Consider the following 22,986-nt stretch of genomic DNA (forward strand, 5'->3'; position numbering starts at 1 on the left):
TTTATGTACTTCATCATGTAACACAAGGGATGTAGACATATGTCTCTTTGTCTTCTTGTAATAATATAGTATTTATTTTGTTTATGTACTTCATCATGTAACACAAGGGATGTATACATGTGTCTCTTTTGTCTTCTTGTAATAATATAGTATTTATTTTGTTTATGTACTTCATCATGTAACACAAGGGATGTATACATGTGTCTCTCTGTCTTCTTGTAATAATATAGTATTTATTTTGTTTATGTACTTCATCATATAACACAAGGGATATATACATGTGTCTCTTTGTCTTCTTGTAATAATATAGTATTTATTTTGTTTATGTACTTCATCATGTAACACAAGGGATGTAGACATGTGTCTTTTTGTCTTCTTGTAATAATATAGTATTTATTTTGGTTATGTACTTCATCATGTAACACAAGGGATGTAGACATGTGTCTCTGTCTTCTTGTAATAATATAGTATTTATTTTGTTTATGTACTTCATCATGTAACACAAGGGATGTAGACATGTGTCTCTGTCTTCTTGTAATAATATAGTATTTATTTTGTTTATGTACTTCATCATGTAACACAAGGGATGTATACATGTGTCTCTTTTGTCTTCTTGTAATAATATAGTATTTATTTTGTTTATGTACTTCATCATGTAACACAAGGGATGTAGACATGTGTCTCTTTGTCTTCTTGTAATAATATAGTATTTATTTTGTTTATGTACTTCATCATGTAACACAAGGGATGTATACATGTGTCTCTTTTGTCTTCTTGTAATAATATAGTATTTATTTTGTTTATGTGCTTCATCATGTAACACAAGGGATGTATACATGTGTCTCTCTGTCTTCTTGTAATAATATAGTATTTATTTTGTTTATGTACTTCATCATATAACACAAGGGATATATACATGTGTCTCTTTGTCTTCTTGTAATAATATAGTATTTATTTTGTTTATGTACTTCATCATGTAACACAAGGGATGTAGACATGTGTCTTTTTGTCTTCTTGTAATAATATAGTATTTATTTTGGTTATGTACTTCATCATGTAACACAAGGGATGTAGACATGTGTCTCTGTCTTCTTGTAATAATATAGTATTTATTTTGTTTATGTACTTCATCATGTAACACAAGGGATGTAGACATGTGTCTCTGTCTTCTTGTAATAATATAGTATTTATTTTATTTATGTACTTCATCATGTAACACAAGGGATGTAGACATGTGTCTCTTTTGTCTTCTTGTAATAATATAGTATTTATTTTGTTTATGTACTTCATCATGTAACACAAGGGATGTATACATGTGTCTCTCTGTCTTCTTGTAATAATATAGTATTTATTTTGTTTATGTACTTCATCATATAACACAAGGGATATATACATGTGTCTCTTTGTCTTCTTGTAATAATATAGTATTTATTTTGTTTATGTACTTCATCATGTAACACAAGGGATGTAGACATGTGTCTTTTTGTCTTCTTGTAATAATATAGTATTTATTTTGGTTATGTACTTCATCATGTAACACAAGGGATGTAGACATGTGTCTCTGTCTTCTTGTAATAATATAGTATTTATTTTGTTTATGTACTTCATCATGTAACACAAGGGATGTAGACATGTGTCTCTGTCTTCTTGTAATAATATAGTATTTATTTTGTTTATGTACTTCATCATGTAACACAAGGGATGTATACATGTGTCTCTTTTGTCTTCTTGTAATAATATAGTATTTATTTTGTTTATGTACTTCATCATGTAACACAAGGGATGTAGACATGTGTCTCTTTGTCTTCTTGTAATAATATAGTATTTATTTTGTTTATGTACTTCATCATGTAACACAAGGGATGTATACATGTGTCTCTTTTGTCTTCTTGTAATAATATAGTATTTATTTTGTTTATGTGCTTCATCATGTAACACAAGGGATGTATACATGTGTCTCTCTGTCTTCTTGTAATAATATAGTATTTATTTTGTTTATGTACTTCATCATATAACACAAGGGATATATACATGTGTCTCTTTGTCTTCTTGTAATAATATAGTATTTATTTTGTTTATGTACTTCATCATGTAACACAAGGGATGTAGACATGTGTCTTTTTGTCTTCTTGTAATAATATAGTATTTATTTTGGTTATGTACTTCATCATGTAACACAAGGGATGTAGACATGTGTCTCTGTCTTCTTGTAATAATATAGTATTTATTTTGTTTATGTACTTCATCATGTAACACAAGGGATGTAGACATGTGTCTCTGTCTTCTTGTAATAATATAGTATTTATTTTATTTATGTACTTCATCATGTAACACAAGGGATGTAGACATGTGTCTCTGTCTTGTAATAATATAGTATCTATTTTATTTATGTACTTCATCATGTAACACAAGGGATGTAGACATGTGTCTTTTTGTCTTCTTGTAATAATATAGTATTTATTTTGGTTATGTACTTCATCATGTAACACAAGGGATGTAGACATGTGTCTCTGTCTTCTTGTAATAATATAGTATCTATTTTTAATTTATCCATTATTATGTATGTATGAAGATTTCACCTAACTTGTGGTCCAGAAACTATTAAGTTGAATTTGTTGTAGCTGTCTTTGTTTTGTTTTTGTTAGTCTTAAAGTGATAATACTTGTTTTCTCTGTGGTAAGTATTGCTGCAATGTTGTACATTGTCAAGAATGTATCCTTCAGCTGTTATTCAGGTGATATCTCAAGGCCTTGGTGATGTTTGAGTTTAACAATCAGTCTTGTGGGTAGTTTTAATTGTTCTATATAAATACAGTGTGTCTTTTGAAACAAGGAAAGTTGGATTTAGTCAGTCTAGAAGAAGAACATGCAATTTAAATAAAGAATCCACTAACATTGGCAGTCTCTCATTACATCAAAAACAAATGAATACAGTCTTTATAATTGTGAATTAATAATGTCTTTTTCTCATGACCATTAATAAGAGGATAATATTACTCTGTGTAAAATATCCTAATAGAATCTCCTGTTACTTTGTGGAGGTGTTCTGCTGCTTTTAACTAAATTGAATTTTGCTTTGTGGATGTTTTCATATGGATGGATGGTTTTAGCTAAAATTTCATTTGATTTAGATACTTGGAGAACTCTGCTTACAAAAAGTCCATTGCAAAAACATAATTTTTTTACATCTTATCAGGGTGTGGATAATGAATCAAGTCATAAGACAGCAGGTGCAGCAAAACAGAATATTCCAAAACCTTCCCCATGTATGGACAGTTACAGATTGTCTATGGCCAACTTAGAATGTAAGTTTAGACTGGACTATGTGTGACATCTGGTTTTAAATAGTCGATGATCGTGAGAAGTATAAGTGGAAGAGAGAACAGTTTATTGTCCTGTGTGTGGTTTGTTTGATTTGTATTGATAATTCTTATCACTTTATTGGTTTTTAACATCATGATTATATTTTAAAGCTGTTTCACTGTTAGTTTCAGCCCATTATAATCTGTTTCAAATTATTGTTTAACATCATGATTATATTTTAAAGCTGTTTTACTGTTAGTTTCAGCCCATTGTAATCTGTTTAAAGTTACTTTTTAACATCATGGTTATATTTTAAAGCTGTTTTACTGTTAGTTTCAGCCCATTGTAATCTGTTTAAAGTTATTTTTTGACTTCATGATTATATACTCTTCAAAAAAAGAAACTCAAAAGGCAAAATTTGAGACATATTGTTAACAAGTTTATTCGGGTAGTTCTGTATGACATGTGTGAAACTTTGCACATTCACTGCTGAACATCCAAAGTCTGTAAAGGGCGAAGTCCACGCTCACTAGTTGACGTTTAACGTCACTCATCATCAATAACGAGTATGCCCCCCGTGAGCATCAATAACTGCTTGGCATCTCCTGCCCATGGAAGCGATGAGATGACGAATCACATCCTGTGGAATGGCTGTCCACTCAGCCTGCAAAGCTGCTGCAAGCTGAGGTAGAGTCTGCGGTTGAGGTTGTCGCTGTCGCAGACATCGGTTCAACTCGTCTCAAAGATGTTCAATGGGGTTTAAAATCTGGTGATCTGGAGGGCCAGGAAGAATGTTGATGTTGTGGTGTCTCAAGAAGACAGTGGTGAGTCGGGCTGCGTGAGGACGGGTGTTGTCATGTTGAAAAACGTAGTTGACGTTCACCATGATGGGTTGCACATGGGGCCTAAAAATCTCGTAGACGGTTGCGTATGGTCTGATCGGAAATCCTACGCAGCCCTGGTATGGTTGAGGCAGTAGACGTCGCAGTAGTCATCCTATCCCGAAGGTGACATAACCAGATGTAGCGATCTTGTGCGGGCGTGGTCACACGAGGTCTGCCAGATTGTGGACGGTCACAAGTTGATCTATGTTGTTAGTGACGATTCCATAGCCTTGTGATGGTGCTTGGGTGGACATTCACAGCTCTGGCAACATCTGATCGAGATTTGCCTGCTTCCAAGCAACCAATGGCGTTTTTGCATTGTGCTTCAGTCAGTCTTGGCGTAACTGTATTGTGTGTCGGTGGCTTAACACTGAGCTATGGAAACCGAGAACCTGTCTCTTTTATAGGGATTTTGCACATGTTGCACTTGCAGAACATGCAGATCTCAAACAAATTTATTGGACACAAATGCATTTTGGCGAAAAATCCGATGTTTTCCTCCGTTTTCAAAGTGCACAACTTTTATTGTCATTTTGGTCTGACAATCAGTGCCTTAACACGTGTAACATCACATACTCTGAGCTTGTAATGTTATTACATATATTTTTCTTTAAAATAACAAAAATATCCCTTTTACGTTTCTTTTTTTGAAAAGTATATTTTAAAGGTGTTTTACTGTTAGTTTCAGCCCATTGTAATCTGTTTAAAGTTACTTTTTAACATCATGGTTATATTTTAAAGCTGTTTTACTGTTAGTTTCAGCTCATTGTAATCTGTTTAAAGTTACTTTTTAACATCATGGTTATATTTTAAAGCTGTTTTACTGTTAGTTTCAGCTCATTGTAATCTGTTTAAAGTTATTTTTTAACATCATGGTTATATTTTAAAGCTGTTTTACTGTTAGTTTCAGCTCATTGTAATCTGTTTTACTGTTAGTTTCAGCCCATTGTAATCTGTTTAAAGTTACTTTTTAACATCATGGTTATATTTTAAAGCTGTTTTACTGTTAGTTTCAGCTCATTGTAATCTGTTTAAAGTTACTTTTTAACATCATGGTTATATTTTAAAGCTGTTTTACTGTTAGTTTCAGCTCATTGTAATCTGTTTAAAGTTACTTTTTAACATCATGGTTATATTTTAAAGCTGTTTTACTGTTAGTTTCAGCTCATTGTAATCTGTTTAAAGTTACTTTTTAACATCATGGTTATATTTTAAAGCTGTTTTACTGTTAGTTTCAGCCCGTTGTAATCTGTTTAAAGTTACTTTTTAACATCATGGTTATATTTTAAAGCTGTTTTACTGTTAGTTTCAGCTCATTGTAATCTGTTTAAAGTTACTTTTTAACATCATGGTTATATTTTAAAGCTGTTTTACTGTTAGTTTCAGCTCATTGTAATCTGTTTAAAGTTACTTTTTAACATCATGGTTATATTTTAAAGCTGTTTTACTGTTAGTTTCAGCCCATTGTAATCTGTTTAAATTTACTTTTTAACATCATGGTTATATTTTAAAGCTGTTTTACTGTTAGTTTCAGCTCATTGTAATCTGTTTAAAGTTACTTTTTAACATCATGGTTATATTTTAAAGCTGTTTTACTGTTAGTTTCAGCTCATTGTAATCTGTTTAAAGTTACTTTTTAACATCATGGTTATATTTTAAAGCTGTTTTACTGTTAATTTCAGCCCATTGTAATCTGTTTAAAGTTACTTTTTAACATCATGGTTATATTTTAAAGCTGTTTTACTGTTAGTTTCAGCCCATTGTAATCTGTTTAAAGTTACTTTTTAACATCATGGTTATATTTTAAAGCTGTTTTACTGTTAGTTTCAGCCCATTGTAATCTGTTTAAAGTTACTTTTTAACATCATGGTTATATTTTAAAGCTGTTTTACTGTTAGTTTCAGCTCATTGTAATCTGTTTAAAGTTAGTTTTTAACATCATGGTTATATTTTAAAGCTGTTTTACTGTTAGTTTCAGCCCATTGTAATCTGTTTAAAGTTACTTTTTAACATCATGGTTATATTTTAAAGCTGTTTTACTGTTAGTTTCAGCTCATTGTAATCTGTTTAAAGTTACTTTTTAACATCATGGTTATATTTTAAAGCTGTTTTACTGTTAGTTTCAGCCCATTGTAATCTGTTTAAAGTTACTTTTTAACATCATGGTTATATTTTAAAGCTGTTTTACTGTTAGTTTCAGCTCATTGTAATCTGTTTAAAGTTACTTTTTAACATCATGGTTATATTTTAAAGCTGTTTCACTGTTAGTTTCAGCTCATTGTAATCTGTTTAAAGTTACTTTTTAACATCATAGTTATATTTTAAAGCTGTTTTACTGTTAGTTTCAGCTCATTGTAATCTGTTTAAAGTTACTTTTTAACATCATGGTTATATTTTAAAGCTGTTTTACTGTTAGTTTCAGCCCGTTGTAATCTGTTTAAAGTTACTTTTTAACATCATGGTTATATTTTAAAGCTGTTTTACTGTTAGTTTCAGCCCATTGTAATCTGTTTAAAGTTACTTTTTAACATCATGGTTATATTTTAAAGCTGTTTTACTGTTAATTTCAGCCCATTGTAATCTGTTTAAAGTTACTTTTTAACATCATGGTTATATTTTAAAGCTGTTTTACTGTTAGTTTCAGCTCATTGTAATCTGTTTAAAGTTACTTTTAACATCATGGTTATATTTTAAAGCTGTTTTACTGTTAGTTTCAGCTCATTGTAATCTGTTTAAAGTTACTTTTTAACATCATGGTTATATTTTAAAGCTGTTTCACTGTTAGTTTCAGCTCATTGTAATCTGTTTAAAGTTACTTTTTAACATCATAGTTATATTTTAAAGCTGTTTTACTGTTAGTTTCAGCTCATTGTAATCTGTTTAAAGTTACTTTTTAACATCATGGTTATATTTTAAAGCTGTTTTACTGTTAGTTTCAGCCCGTTGTAATCTGTTTAAAGTTACTTTTTAACATCATGGTTATATTTTAAAGCTGTTTTACTGTTAGTTTCAGCCCATTGTAATCTGTTTAAAGTTACTTTTTAACATCATGGTTATATTTTAAAGCTGTTTTACTGTTAATTTCAGCCCATTGTAATCTGTTTAAAGTTACTTTTTAACATCATGGTTATATTTTAAAGCTGTTTTACTGTTAGTTTCAGCTCATTGTAATCTGTTTAAAGTTACTTTTTAACATCATGGTTATATTTTAAAGCTGTTTTACTGTTAGTTTCAGCTCATTGTAATCTGTTTTACTGTTAGTTTCAGCCCATTGTAATCTGTTTAAAGTTACTTTTTAACATCATGATTATATTTTAAAGCTGTTTTACTGTTAGTTTCAGCCCATTGTAATCTGTTTAAAGTTATTTTTTGACATAATCTCCATATTTAGAAATGATACATTTAACAATATTTTTCTATTTCACAAGAGATTTTCTTTAAAAAATAACCATCTAATTATTTCTTTTTGTACTTACTTACTGTCCAGCTAGCCAGGATGGACAGCTTGATGCAATATTAGGAGACCTTTGTGCCCTTGGATCCACTTTTAACAAAGAAATGCCTAGAGGTCATGCCAGAAGTGTTTCAGGAGTGGCCGAAAGCTTGAGAGTATCAAACCATGCTACTGGAGTGACTCCAGAATGTCATGGTGCTGTACATCATCTCTCTCATCATTACAGTTCTGTGGGATCCACGTTTGAGACTCAAGAAGATATATTGGAAAGGGATGAAGGGAGAAAAGTTCAAAAACAGGAGTTTAAGCTCAGAACTGACAGCCCAGATAATGATTCAGCCTTTTCTGATAATGTTTCAATGTTGTCCTCAGAATCTTCAGCTTCTTCAGGAGGTGGGGCCATCAGAAGTGATGCTATGTATGGACAGAGTGTTCATGTACCCTCACAGGTATCACTTGTATGTGTTTTGTGGTTGATTGAAGTGATGCTGTGTATAAACAGTGTTCATATACCCTCATTGTATCACTTATACACTGCTGGCCAAAATCTTAAGGCCAATGAACATAAAGAAAAAAATATGCATTTTGTTTTGTTAGACCCAACCTCTTATTTGAGTAGAGCTTTGAAAGATGAAAATAATAAAAGGGAACATAAAAATAAAAAACATTTTTAGCATTTAATAGACAAAATGTGAACACTATGAAATTAGCCTAAATACTAGCTGGTCAAAAGTTTAAGACCATACTGAAACGAAGCATTAATTGGTAAACATGTAACAAAATTTAGTCATTTCTGTTTAATCAATAGCATTGTCAACATCTTCCACTGACATCTCCTGTGTTACATTGGGTAAAAACATGGCAAAGGCTAAAAAGTTGGCAGAGTTTGAATGTGGCAGAATTGTTGAGCTGCAAAAGCAAGGTTTCTCTCAACTTGCCATCGCTGGTGAGATTGGGCATAGTAAAACTACTGTTGCAAATTTCTTAAAAAATCCTGAGGGATATGGAACTCACTGCTGAGACTGTTTAGGACTTCTTTTGGGTAGGGACATAAACTTTTGACCAGCTAGTATTTAGGCTAATTTCATAGTGTTCACATTTTCCCTATTAAATGCTTAAAAAGTTTTTTATTTTTATTTTCCCTTTTCTTATTTTAATCTTTCGAAGCTCTACTCAAATATTTAGTGGAATTTAACAACACAAAATGCATATTTTTTTCTTTATGCTCATTGGCCTTAAGATTTTGGCCAGCAGTGTATGTGTTTATATGGTTGAATGATGTGCTGCTATGTATAGACAGAGTGTTCATATACCCTCACATTTATCACTTATATGTGTATATGTGGCTGAATGAAGTGATGGTGTGTATAGATAGTGTTCATGTACCCTCACATGTGTCACTTATATGTGTTTATATGGTTGAATGAAGTGATGCTGTTTATAGATAGTGTTCATGTACCCTCACAGGTATATGGTTGAATGAAGTGATGCTGTGTAAAGAGAGTGTTCATGTACCCTCACAGGTATATGGTTGAATGAAGTGATGCTGTTTATAGACAGTGTTCATGTACCCTCACAGGTATTACTTATGTATGTTTATACGGTTGAATGATGTGATGCTGTTTATAGACAGTGTTCATGTACCCTCACAGGTATTACTTATGTGTGTTTATATGGTTGAATGATGCAATGCTGAATATTTTTTATCAAGGTAAGTAGAAATCAGAATATAAAGAACTACATTAACATACAATGTGGAGAAGTGTATCATATTGGTGTTTCATGATAAACTTAACATGTAACATACATTAACATACAATGTAGAGAAGTGTATCATATTAGTGTTTTGTGACAAACGTAACATGTAACATACATTAACATACAATGTGGAGAAGTGTATCATATTGGTGTTTCGTGATAAACTTAACATGTAACATACATTAACATACAATGTGGAGAAGTGTATCATATTAGTGTTTCGTGATAAACTTAACATGTAACATACATTAACATACAATGTGGAGAAGTGTATCATATTAGTGTTTTATGATAAACTTAACATGTAACATACAATAATATACAGTGAAGAGAAGTATATCATATTAGTGTTTTATGATAAACTTAACATGTAACATACATTAACATACAGTGTGGAGAAGTATATCATATTAGTGTTTGATGATAAACTTAACATGTAACATACATTAACATATAATGTGGAGAAGTGTATCATATTAGTGTTTCATGATAAACTTAACATGTAACATACATTAACATACAATGTGAAGAAGTGTATCATATCAGTTTTGTGATAAACTTAACATGTAACATACATTAACATACAATGTGGAGAAGTGCATCATATTAGTGTTTCGTGATAAACTTAACATGTAACATACATTAACATACAATGTGGAGAAGTATATCATATTAGTGTTTTATGATAAACTTAACATGTAACATACATTAACATACAATGTGGAGAAGTGTATCATATTAGTGTTTTGTCATAAACTTAACATGTAACATACATTAACATACAGTGTGGAGAAGTGTATCATATTAGTGTTTTGTGATAAACTTAACATGTAACATACATTAACATACAATGTGAAGAAGTGTATCATATTAGTGTTTCATGATAAACTTAACATGTAACATACAATGTGGAGAAGTGTATCATATTAGTGTTTCATGATAAACTTAACATGTAACATACAATGTGGAGAAGTATATCATATTAGTGTTTCATGATAAACTTAACATGTAACATACATTAACATACAGTGTGGAGAAGTACATCATATTGGTGTTTCATGATAAACTTAACATGTAACATACAATGTGGAGAAGTATATCATATTAGTGTTTCATGATAAACTTAACATGTAACATACATTAACATACAGTGTGGAGAAGTGTATCATATTAGTGTTTCGTGATAAACTTAACATGTAACATACACTAACATACAGTGTGGAGAAGTGTATCATATAAGTGTTTCATGATAAACTTAACATGTAACATACATTAACATACAGTGTGGAGAAGTGTATCATATTAGTGTTTCATGATAAACTTAACATGTAACATACAATGTGAAGAAGTGTATCATATTAGTGTTTCGTGATAAACTTAACATGTAACATACACTAACATACAATGTGGAGAAGTGTATCATATTAGTGTTTCATGATAAACTTAACATGTAACATACATTAACATACAATGTGGAGAAGTATATCATATTAGTGTTTCATGATAAACTTAACATGTAACATACACTAACATACAGTGTGGAGAAGTATATCATATTAGTGTTTCATGATAAACTTAACATGTAACATACAATGTGAAGAAGTGTATCATATTAGTGTTTCATTATAAACTTAACATGTAACATACATTAACATACAATGCGGAGAAGTGCATCATATTAGTGTTTCGTGATAAACTTAACATGTAACATACATTAACATACAGTGTGGAGAAGTCTATCATGTCAGTGTTTCGTGATAACCTTAACATGTAACATACACTAACATACAGTGTGGAGAAGTGCATCATATTAGTGTTTCGTGATAAACTTAACATGTAACATACATTAACATACAATGTGAAGAAGTGTATCATATTAGTGTTTCATGATAAACTTAACATGTAACATACATTAATATACAGTGAAGAGAAGTATATCATATTAGTGTTTCATTATAAACTTAACATGTAACATACACTAACATACAATGTGGAGAAGTGTATCATATTAGTGTTTCGTGATAAACTTAACATGTAATATACATTAACATACAATGTGGAGAAGTGTATCATATTAGTGTTTCGTGATAAACTTAACATGTAACATACATTAACATACAATGTGAAGAAGTGTATCATATTAGTGTTTCATGATAAACTTAACATGTAACATACATTAATATACAGTGAAGAGAAGTATATCATATTAGTGTTTCATTATAAACTTAACATGTAACATACACTAACATACAATGTGGAGAAGTGTATCATATTAGTGTTTCGTGATAAACTTAACATGTAATATACATTAACATACAATGTGGAGAAGTGTATCATATTAGTGTTTCGTGATAAACTTAACATGTAACATACATTAACATACAATGTGGAGAAGTGTATCATATTAGTGTTTTATGATAAACTTAACATGTAACATACATTAATATACAGTGAAGAGAAGTATATCATATTAGTGTTTTATGATAAACTTAACATGTAACATACATTAACATACAGTGTGGAGAAGTATATCATATTAGTGTTTGATGATAAACTTAACATGTAACATACATTAACATACAGTGTGGAGAAGTATATCATATTAGTGTTTCATGATAACCTTAACATGTAACATACATTAACATACAATGTGGAGAAGTGTATCATATTAGTGTTTCATGTTATGTCTGACAGCAGTTTGTTACAACTGTTTTCTTGTGACATCTGAAGAAATATTTCTTGTGTTTGCTAATAGAAAATAATCAATTATTAAATATTGATAATATCTGAAGGATGCTCAACACCGAAGAAAATCAGAAAGAATCAAGCTTGCCACAGAAAACATCCAGGAGTCAAATACTAAAAAAGTGAGTTTCAGATTGTTGGTAATTTTGACATAAACTTTAAGCTAAATGATATTTATCATTTTATGTTGTGTTACATATGGTGTGGTATTTGAGACCACTAGAAGGTAGTCTGTGTATTCAAACTTTAACTTCTATGCCTTCATTGCTCTGGCAGGTATCTTAAATGAAATGATTTATTAAAATATTAAGTTAGTGAAAATGCTATAATTCTGTGTTTCCAAAGGTTGTGATAGTTGTTAGAAACTTTCCTTGGTCATATCAGATGTGGCCTTAGATTTGTATGTAAAGTTAAATTAAAGAATTACTTTCATAGTAAATACAACCTGTTTCAATAGCTTAGATTTTCATATCTTGTAAAATAACAAGTGTTAAATACTGTTTTCATGTAACTGCATATTCTGTATTCTTTGACAGCACTTATATTTTTGTTCAGTTCTAACACTACCTCAGAATTTCAGTCAAATACTATATAACTTATTATTTACTCTATCTTTCACTTGGCATTCTCTTTATTATGTTCACCTTTCTTATGTTGAGCTGGCTTGTCTATTTGTCATTTTGTTATGAGAGGTGGTTCACCTTCCTTATGTTGAGCTGACTTGTCTACTTGTCATTTTATTATGAGAGGTGGTTCACCTTTCTTATGTTGAGCTGGCTTGTCTATTTGTCATTTTGTTATGAGAGGTGGTTCACCTTTCTTATGTTGAGCTGACTTGTCTACTTGTCATTTTGTTATGAGAGGTGGTTCACCTTTCTTATGTTGAGCTGACTTGTCTACTTGTCATTTTGTTATGAGAGGTGGTTCACCTTTCTTATGTTGAGCTGGCTTGTCTATTTGTCATTTTGCTATGAGAGGTGGTTCGCCTTTCTTATGTTGAGCTGGCTTGTATATTTGTCATTTTGTTATGAGAGGTGGTTCACCTTTCTTATGTTGAGCTGGCTTGTCTATTTGTCATTTTGTTATGAGAGGTGGTTCACCTTTCTTATGTTGAGCTGACTTGTCTATTTGTCATTTTGTTATGAGAGGTGGTTCACCTTTCTTATGTTGAGCTGCCTTGTTTACTTGTCATTTTGTTATGAGAGGTGGTTCACCTTTCTTATGTTGAGCTGGCTAGTCTACTTGCCATTTTGTTATGAGAGGTGGTTCACCTTTCTTATGTTGAGCTGGCTTGTCTACTTTTGACAAATGTTTACTTTTAAACATTTCTATTGTCTGTTAGATTAACTATTTTTGATAGAGATTAGTTTCAGGTTGATTGACTCTTCACATTTTGTTATTTATAGAAGTAATCTTATTTGAAAGCATTACAAAAAATTATTTTAAAAACACACTCTCATAAATCTTCAAATTACTGTGTTTGGTATGTATTAATCATCAGTGAATATGTGCTCTTTAAATACAACTTTCCCACTCTTGTGACTCATGGAAAACACACAGGTATATCCAAGGTACATTTTGTTGATTTACATTGTTATAGGGTAACATTTAGCTGACAGTTTTTGAACCTGAATATAAATATTCTTTTCTCCAACAAAATAAGTCCCCTGCTGGGATAGTTGTAAGTCTATAGAGTTACACTGCTAAAATCAGATGTTTGATTCCTGTCGGTGGACAGAGCAGATAGCCAGATGTGGCTTAGTTATAAGAAAAACCAACTGACCGAACAAAATAAAATATTCATTTCAATTACATTCTGGTCTTTAATATTTTTATCAAGTATTAAAACTGTCAATGTGGTTCTTAAGTAGAAACTTGAAATGTAAATATTTTCATGGTGACAAGTTTAATGTTTTCAAAAGATTTCTAATATAACATGAGTTTGTGTCATGTTATTTGAAAATACAAAGTAATAAATATCTGCCCAGTTCTTATTAGCCCATGTTGTGTGATGCATGTAGAGTATTTATATAATGATTTTGTAACAATATTTAGATATGTAAACATCTATGAAATTATAGACACTTGTTTTGGTTTCTTCACAGCTGTTTATCAAAGCATACACTGATGATGGTCGTGCCAGAAGCTTACTGGTTGATGAACGGATGACGGTGGCTCACGCGTGCCGAATTTTATCTGAAAAATGTTGCACCAAAATGGATCCTCATTGGGTTGTTGTTGAACGAAATTATGACTTACACTTAGGTATACACCCACTTAGTTGTACTTCCACTTATATATGCATCAACTTAGGTGTACGTCCATTTTCTTATAAATAGCCAAAAAATAGAAGTTTAATTTAGGATCTCAGTGCTATAACACTGATAGTCACACCATTCTGTTACTGTGTACGTAACACTGATAGTCATGTCATTCTGTTACTGTGTATGTAACACTGATAGTCATGTCATTCTGTTACTGTGTATGTAACACTGATAATCACACCATTCTGTTACTGTGTATGTAACACTGATAGTCACACCATTCTGTTACTGTGTATGTAACACTAATGGTCATGTCATTCTGTTACTGTGTATGTAACACTAATGGTCATGTCATTCTGTTACTGTGTATGTAATACTGATAGTCACACCATTCTGTTACTGTGTACATAACACTGATAGTCATGTTATTCTGTTACTGTGTATGTAATACTGATAGTCACACCATTCTGTTACTGTGTATGTAACACTGATAGTCACACCATTCTGTTACTGTGTTGGTAACACTGATAGTCATGTCATTCTGTTACTGTGTAGGTAACACTGATAGTCATGTTATTCTGTTACTGTGTATGTAACACTGATAGTCACACCATTCTGTTACTGTGTTGGTAACACTGATAGTCATGTCATTCTGTTACTGTCTATGTAACACTGATAGTCATGTCATTCTGTTACTGTCTATGTAACACTGATAGTCATGTCATTCTGTTACTGTGTATGTAACACTGATAGTCATGTTATTCTGTTACTGTGTATGTAACACTGATAGTCACCCCATTCTGTTACTGTGTATGCAACACTGATAGTCATGTGATTCTGTTACTGTGTAGGTAACACTGAGAATTATACTGGTGTACTACTATATGTTAATAATTGTAGATAAAAGTGTTTATCACATCAATAACTGCTATTTGTTATGAAACTACACCTACTTTAAACTTGACTTTATTGAATAAGCAGTAATGTGATTTGATGAACCAATAATATTTATGAAACTTAGATTTTTGTATGATTTGTCAGATCGAATTTTTGAAGATCATGAAAACTTGTTAGAAAATATATTAATGTGGACTCCAGATGCAACGCACAAGTTGTTTTTTGTCAAGGAACAGGACAAAAATGACGTTTTTGTAAACCCAGAGGTATGGCTTATTATGTTAAGTAGCAAAGTCACTTCTGTGCTATCTGCTGAATGACATTGTAAACACAAATTTACAATTTAGATAATTATAAACATAACTGTGGTATGTATAACAACTATTTCTTTATGATAGAACAGAGTTTTAAATAAAAGTACCCTAGTCCAACAAATACACAGCGTGCACTAGGACTGTATGTCAGGTTTGTTTATATATTTACTGAGGTAATTTTTAAATCTACTTAAAAAACAACAACTATTAATATTCAGTTAATGGTATCACTTTAAGTATATAAAAACATTACAGTTTGTATGAATTAAACTTATGAACATTTTGAGCTCTGTACATTGAAACAATTTGATGGAATGTATGACTAAAGAATACTCCAGTGTATTCTACTTCCAGTAGAGTACTTCCCAGAAAAAATTCTGTTTTTTTAGAAAATGTCCAGTCTTGTAGAGAAAACTCTTCACCCTCCTTTATTGTACTGTTTGTTTATGAAGATTGTTTAATTAATTTATTGTACTGTTTGTTTATGAAGATTGTTTAATTAATTTATTGTACTGTTTGTTTATGAAGATTGTTTAATTAATTTATTGTACCTGTTTGTTTATGAAGATTGTTTAATTAATTTATTGTACTGTTTGTTTATGAAGATTGTTTAATTAATTTATTGTACTGTTTGTTTATGAAGATTGTTTAATTAATTTATTGTACCTGTTTGTTTATGAAGATTGTTTAATTAATTTATTGTACTGTTTGTTTATGAAGATTGTTTAATTAATTTATTGTACTGTTTGTTTATGAAGATTGTTTAATTAATTTATTGTACTGTTTGTTTATGAAGATTGTTTAATTAATTTATTGTACTGTTTGTTTATGAAGATTGTTTAATTAATTTATTGTACTGTTTGTTTATGAAGATTGTTTAATTAATTTATTGTACTGTTTGTTTATGAAGATTGTTTAATTAATTTATTGTACCTGTTTGTTTATGAAGATTGTTTAATTAATTTATTGTACTGTTTGTTTATGAAGATTGTTTAATTAATTTATTGTACCTGTTTGTTTATGAAGATTGTTTAATTAATTTATTGTACTGTTTGTTTATGAAGATTGTTTAATTAATTTATTGTACTGTTTGTTTATGAAGATTGTTTAATTAATTTATTGTACTGTTTGTTTATGAAGATTGTTTAATTAATTTATTGTACTGTTTGTTTATGAAGATTGTTTAATTAATTTATTGTACTGTTTGTTTATGAAGATTGTTTAATTAATTTATTGTACTGTTTGTTTATGAAGATTGTTTAATTAATTTATTGTACTGTTTGTTTATGAAGATTGTTTAATTAATTTATTGTACTGTTTGTTTATGAAGATTGTTTAATTAATTTATTGTACTGTTTGTTTATGAAGATTGTTTAATTAATTTATTGTACCTGTTTGTTTATGAAGATTGTTTAATTAATTTATTGTACTGTTTGTTTATGAAGATTGTTTAATTAATTTATTGTACTGTTTGTTTATGAAGATTGTTTAATTAATTTATTGTACTGTTTGTTTATGAAGATTGTTTAATTAATTTATTGTACTGTTTGTTTATGAAGATTGTTTAATTAATTTATTGTACTGTTTGTTTATGAAGATTGTTTAATTAATTTATTGTACTGTTTGTTTATGAAGATTGTTTAATTAATTTATTGTACCTGTTTGTTTATGAAGATTGTTTAATTAATTTATTGTACTGTTTGTTTATGAAGATTGTTTAATTAATTTATTGTACTGTTTGTTTATGAAGATTGTTTAATTAATTTATTGTACTGTTTGTTTATGAAGATTGTTTAATTAATTTATTGTACTGTTTGTTTATGAAGATTGTTTAATTAATTTATTGTACTGTTTGTTTATGAAGATTGTTTAATTAATTTATTGTACCTGTTTGTTTATGAAGATTGTTTAATTAATTTATTGTACTGTTTGTTTATGAAGATTGTTTAATTAATTTATTGTACTGTTTGTTTATGAAGATTGTTTAATTAATTTATTGTACTGTTTGTTTATGAAGATTGTTTAATTAATTTATTGTACTGTTTGTTTATGAAGATTGTTTAATTAATTTATTGTACTGTTTGTTTATGAAGATTGTTTAATTAATTTATTGTACTGTTTGTTTATGAAGATTGTTTAATTAATTTATTGTACCTGTTTGTTTATGAAGATTGTTTAATTAATTTATTGTACTGTTTGTTTATGAAGATTGTTTAATTAATTTATTGTACTGTTTGTTTATGAAGATTGTTTAATTAATTTATTGTACTGTTTGTTTATGAAGATTGTTTAATTAATTTATTGTACTGTTTGTTTATGAAGATTGTTTAATTAATTTATTGTACTGTTTGTTTATGAAGATTGTTTAATTAATTTATTGTACTGTTTGTTTATGAAGATTGTTTAATTAATTTATTGTACTGTTTGTTTATGAAGATTGTTTAATTAATTTATTGTACTGTTTGTTTATGAAGATTGTTTAATTAATTTATTGTACTGTTTGTTTATGAAGATTGTTTAATTAATTTATTGTACTGTTTGTTTATGAAGATTGTTTAATTAATTTATTGTACTGTTTGTTTATGAAGATTGTTTAATTAATTTATTGTACTGTTTCCTAGCACTATCTTCTTGGCAGCACCTCGTCACAGAACAGCATGGAATTTGACGATGAAGGCAGGGCAACATTAATTGAGGTATATTGTGTAGGACATTTACTAGTTTTAACATCACTAGAATGAAACCTTTCTAAATTAATTATAATTATTTATAGGAAGCTGTCAAGTGTCATGCGGAAGTCCGTGGTACTTGTGTTTGTTTTAGGTAGGTTTGGTATAGGTACAAGAGTAAGGGCCCAATTTATGTTAACATGAATGATGTGAAGCTATGTTTGATCATAATTATAATTCATCTAAAAAGGTGGTTCTAAGTTATTGGTCCATGGATTGTACCACTCCACAGGGAAATTTCAGTTAGTCTGCATGATGATTGAAAAAAAAATCAAAATAGCTACTGAAGTATATTATTTTCTAATGTAATTTAAAACTAATCTAAAAGTTAAGAGTTTGCAAAGTGGTCCATGTAATTTTGTGATCTGTGAAAATAAAAGGTTGAAAACCACTAATCTAGAATAAACAGAAAAGTGTTATAATTCATGTTAGAAAATAGCATCAGATGGATTATGTATTTGTTATATTCGATAAAAACTGATGCACTACAGTGCAGTATTGAGAAAATAGTATCGCTATAATGTATCACTGACTAGGGATGTGAAATAAGTACAACACAGTAGTGGGACTTTTATAATGTATTACTGACTAGGGACGTGAAATAAGTACAACACAGTAGTGGGACTTTTATAATGTATTACTGACTAGGGATGTGAAATAAGTACAACACAGTAGTGGGACTTTTATAATGTATTACTGACTAGGGATGTGAAATAAGTACAACACAGTAGTGGGACTTTATAACATTATCACTGACTAGGGATGTGAAATAAGTACAACACAGTAGTGGGACTTTTATAATGTATCACTGACTAGGGATGTGAAATAAGTACAACACAGTAGTGGGACTTTTATAATGTATCACTGACTAGGGATGTGAAATAAGTACAACACAGCAGTGGGACTTTTATAATGTATCACTGACTAGGGACGTGAAATAAGTACAACACAGTAATGGGACTTTTATAATGTATCACTGACTAGGGACATGAAATAAGTACAACACAGTAGTGGGACTTTTATAATGTATTACTGACTAGGGATGTGAAATAAGTACAACACAGAAGTGAGACTTTTATAATGTATCACTGACTAGGGACGTGAAATAAGTACAACACAGAAGTGAGACTTTTATAATGTATCACTGACTAGGGATGTGAAATAAGTACAACATAGTAGTGGGACTTTTATAATGTATTACTGACTAGGGATGTGAAATAAGTACAACACAGAAGTGAGACTTTTATAATGTATCACTGACTAGGGACGTGAAATAAGTACAACACAGTAGTGGGACTTTTATAATGTATCACTGACTAGGGACGTGAAATAAGTACAACACAGAAGTGAGACTTTTATAATGTATCACTGACTAGGGATGTGAAATAAGTACAACACAGTAGTGGGACTTTTATAATGTATCACTGACTAGGGACGTGAAATAAGTACAACACAGTAGTGAGACTTTTATAATGTATCACTGACTAGGGACGTGAAATAAGTACAACACAGTAGTGGGACTTTTATAATGTATCACTGACTAGGGACGTGAAATAAGTACAACACAGAAGTGAGACTTTTATAATGTATCACTGACTAGGGACGTGAAATAAGTACAACACAGTAGTGGGACTTTTATAATGTATCACTGACTAGGGATGTGAAATAAGTACAACACAGAAGTGAGACTTTTATAATGTATTACTGACTAGGGATGTGAAATAAGTACAACACAGTAGTGGGACTTTTATAATGTATCACTGACTAGGGATGTGAAATAAGTACAACACAGTAGTGAGACTTTTATAATGTATCACTGACTAGGGATGTGAAATAAGTACAACACAGAAGTGAGACTTTTATAATGTATTACTGACTAGGGATGTGAAATAAGTACAACACAGAAGTGAGACTTTTATAATGTATCACTGACTAGGTATGTGAAATAAATACAACACAGTAGTGGGACTTTTATAATGTATCACTGACTAGGGACGTGAAATAAGTACAACACAGTAGTGGGACTTTTATAATGTATTATTGACTAAGGAAAATACGTTACTAAAGTAAATTATGTTTTCAGTGGTATAAATTTTATGAAGTTGTCACAAATAGATTGTGTAGCTGGTGTCAGACATGTGTTAATGTATAATTATTGAGTTGTATTTGTATTTTAAAGGAGTATTTCTCAGCTACAAGAATAACGGCTCCAGAAATAGAAGGTTTTCTCTATTTAAAGAGTGATGGGAAGAAGACTTGGAGAAAGTATTTCTTCATCCTGAGAGCATCAGGGTTGTATTACAATCCTAAAGGAAAATCTAGAGTCAGTACCAGTTTTAAATATTATAATGTCAAGGTTTCTGTAAATCACCAGCACTACTGTATTTCTTAGCTCTGATTTTAATTTGTCTCATACTAGTTGAGTGTTCAAAAGGGCCAGTTACTTATTAATATCAAAACGATAAGTAGAAAGCATTAACTCTTGTATAGCTCTTTTCAGGTCAGTTATCTAAACCAACTGAATTACAACTACATTTGTTTCATATTAAAAAATGTGTATTCATATATGTTTAAATAAGAATGGTTGAATTTTAACAAACCTACCATTGTAAAACATACTTAGGTATATTGCTTAGTTTATTTAAGCCACCTTTTACCTGTCTCATGCACATATTTCTGTATGTCTTATGAAACTAGGCTGGTTCTCTAAATAAATTAAATGATTACCACCCTGGTTATCAATCTAATAACTAGTGTAACATTAATTTTTCAGACACAAAACACCTTTAATCATTATTTTTGTATACCAGATTGAGGTCACTTGTTGTTCTACTTCATATACAAATTTTGGTTTGTGAGTTTTACTTTCTGTAAATCAGAGACACATTCGTGAACATTGGTTTGTAAGTTTACTACCTGTAACTTAAAGACACACTCATGAATATTGGTTTGTTAACTTTGTATAACTTAGAGCAATGTTCATGAACATTGGTTTGTAAGTTTACTACCTGTAACTTAAAGACACACTCATGAACATTGGTTTGTAAACTTACTTTGTATGACTTAGAGCCATGTTCATGAACATTGGTTTGTTAAGTTAGAGCAATGTTCATGAACATTGGTGTGTAAGTTTACTACCTGTAACTTAAAGACACACTCATGAATATTGGTTTGTTAACTTTGTATAACTTAGAGCCATGTTCATGAACATTGGTTTGTTAACTTACTTTGTATAACTTAGAGCCATGTTCATGAACATTGGTTTGTAAGTTTACTTCCTGTAACTTAAAGACACACTCATGAATATTGGTTTGTTAACTTACTTTGTATAACTTAGAGCCATGTTCATGAACATTGGTTTGTTAACTTACTTTGTATAACTTAGAGCCATGTTCATGAACATTGGTTTGTTAAGTTAGAGCAATGTTCATGAACATTGGTGTGTAAGTTTACTACCTGTAACTTAAAGACACACTCATGAATATTGGTTTGTTAACTTTGTATAACTTAGAGCCATGTTCATGAACATTGGTTTGTTAACTTACTTTGTATAACTTAGAGCCATGTTCATGAACATTGGTTTGTAAGTTTACTTCCTGTAACTTAAAGACACACTCATGAATATTGGTTTGTTAACTTACTTTGTATAACTTAGAGCCATGTTCATGAACATTGGTTTGTTAACTTCCTGTAATTCAGAGCTACTTCTTCATTTTAAATGTTCTGCTGATAACTGAAGGATCTTATATATTTACTTTACTTATGGAGAAAGTTTGACTTTAAGTAAAATAACACTTTCCACTGTTTTATCAGTTTATAAATATCTTTATATTTTGTATCTACCAATCAAAGGTTAAAGGTTCTTGTATCTCTGGTTAGTTTGATTATGACAGTAACTGTTCTGCTCTTGTGTTATACAAGTCATTAATTTGACTTTGTTTGTTTCAGTCTGTCAAGCATCATAATAAAAACTACCATATTATAGATTGTGACACTTTCTCTGATATTCTAAATAGCTTTCCAAAGATTTGGTGTGTCTTACCAACTTTGATGTGAACCACGTGTACAAAGGTTTCAACTGGAGAAAGAAGTACAAAGCACCAACTGATTTTGGATTTGCTGTAAAGGTAAATGTTTTATATTATTAATTATAAGTTAGGTCACTCGTAGCATCTAGAGTAGTGTTCTTCAGTATCAGAGACTAGCTCAGTGATTCCATTAACTGTCATGGTCACTAAAATGCAAGTACAGTGGAAAACATTACAATTTATTTTTCATTATTGTTTTGAGTTTTTATGTATTTGTTTTTATAAATCTCATTGGACATGCAGTAAAAGTTTAATATTGTTTTACGATTAATGAAAGTAAGTAATATGAAATAATTAACTGAAGTGGTTTTTGTTTTCCATAAAATGTATCCATAGTTAAGGTAGGCTTAGCTTTCTAACAAAATAAACTCTCATTATTATGATATTCAAAGGCTTAAGTTTTTGGATTGATATTTAAGCTTGAGAATATATTTCAAATAATAAAGAGGAACATGGGGACATTTTAAAGATCTAGACCTGTCCAAGAAGAAACAAAAGAGGGATCATTATGAGTACTTTTTTTGTGAAGGAATGTTTTAAACTTGTATACT

General features: G+C 30.1%; 1 protein-coding gene across 1 annotated transcript in view; it reads left to right on the forward strand.

Moving 5' to 3' along the window:
- LOC143235794 (uncharacterized) overlaps positions 1 to 22,986 on the forward strand; it is a 46,823-nt gene that overhangs the window by 18,795 nt on the left and 5,042 nt on the right. Inside the window, exons 3-10 of the mRNA XM_076473994.1 lie at positions 3,196 to 3,304; positions 7,674 to 8,089; positions 12,191 to 12,265; positions 14,249 to 14,408; positions 15,449 to 15,570; positions 18,240 to 18,314; positions 20,527 to 20,670; positions 22,364 to 22,474. Of these exons, the coding sequence (XP_076330109.1) occupies positions 3,196 to 3,304; positions 7,674 to 8,089; positions 12,191 to 12,265; positions 14,249 to 14,408; positions 15,449 to 15,570; positions 18,240 to 18,314; positions 20,527 to 20,670; positions 22,364 to 22,474 (1,212 nt within the window). The remainder of the gene's footprint in view (positions 1 to 3,195; positions 3,305 to 7,673; positions 8,090 to 12,190; positions 12,266 to 14,248; positions 14,409 to 15,448; positions 15,571 to 18,239; positions 18,315 to 20,526; positions 20,671 to 22,363; positions 22,475 to 22,986) is intronic.

The sequence above is a fragment of the Tachypleus tridentatus genome, chromosome 12 (assembly GCF_004210375.1).
Source record: "Tachypleus tridentatus isolate NWPU-2018 chromosome 12, ASM421037v1, whole genome shotgun sequence".
Taxonomy (NCBI): domain Eukaryota; kingdom Metazoa; phylum Arthropoda; class Merostomata; order Xiphosura; family Limulidae; genus Tachypleus; species Tachypleus tridentatus.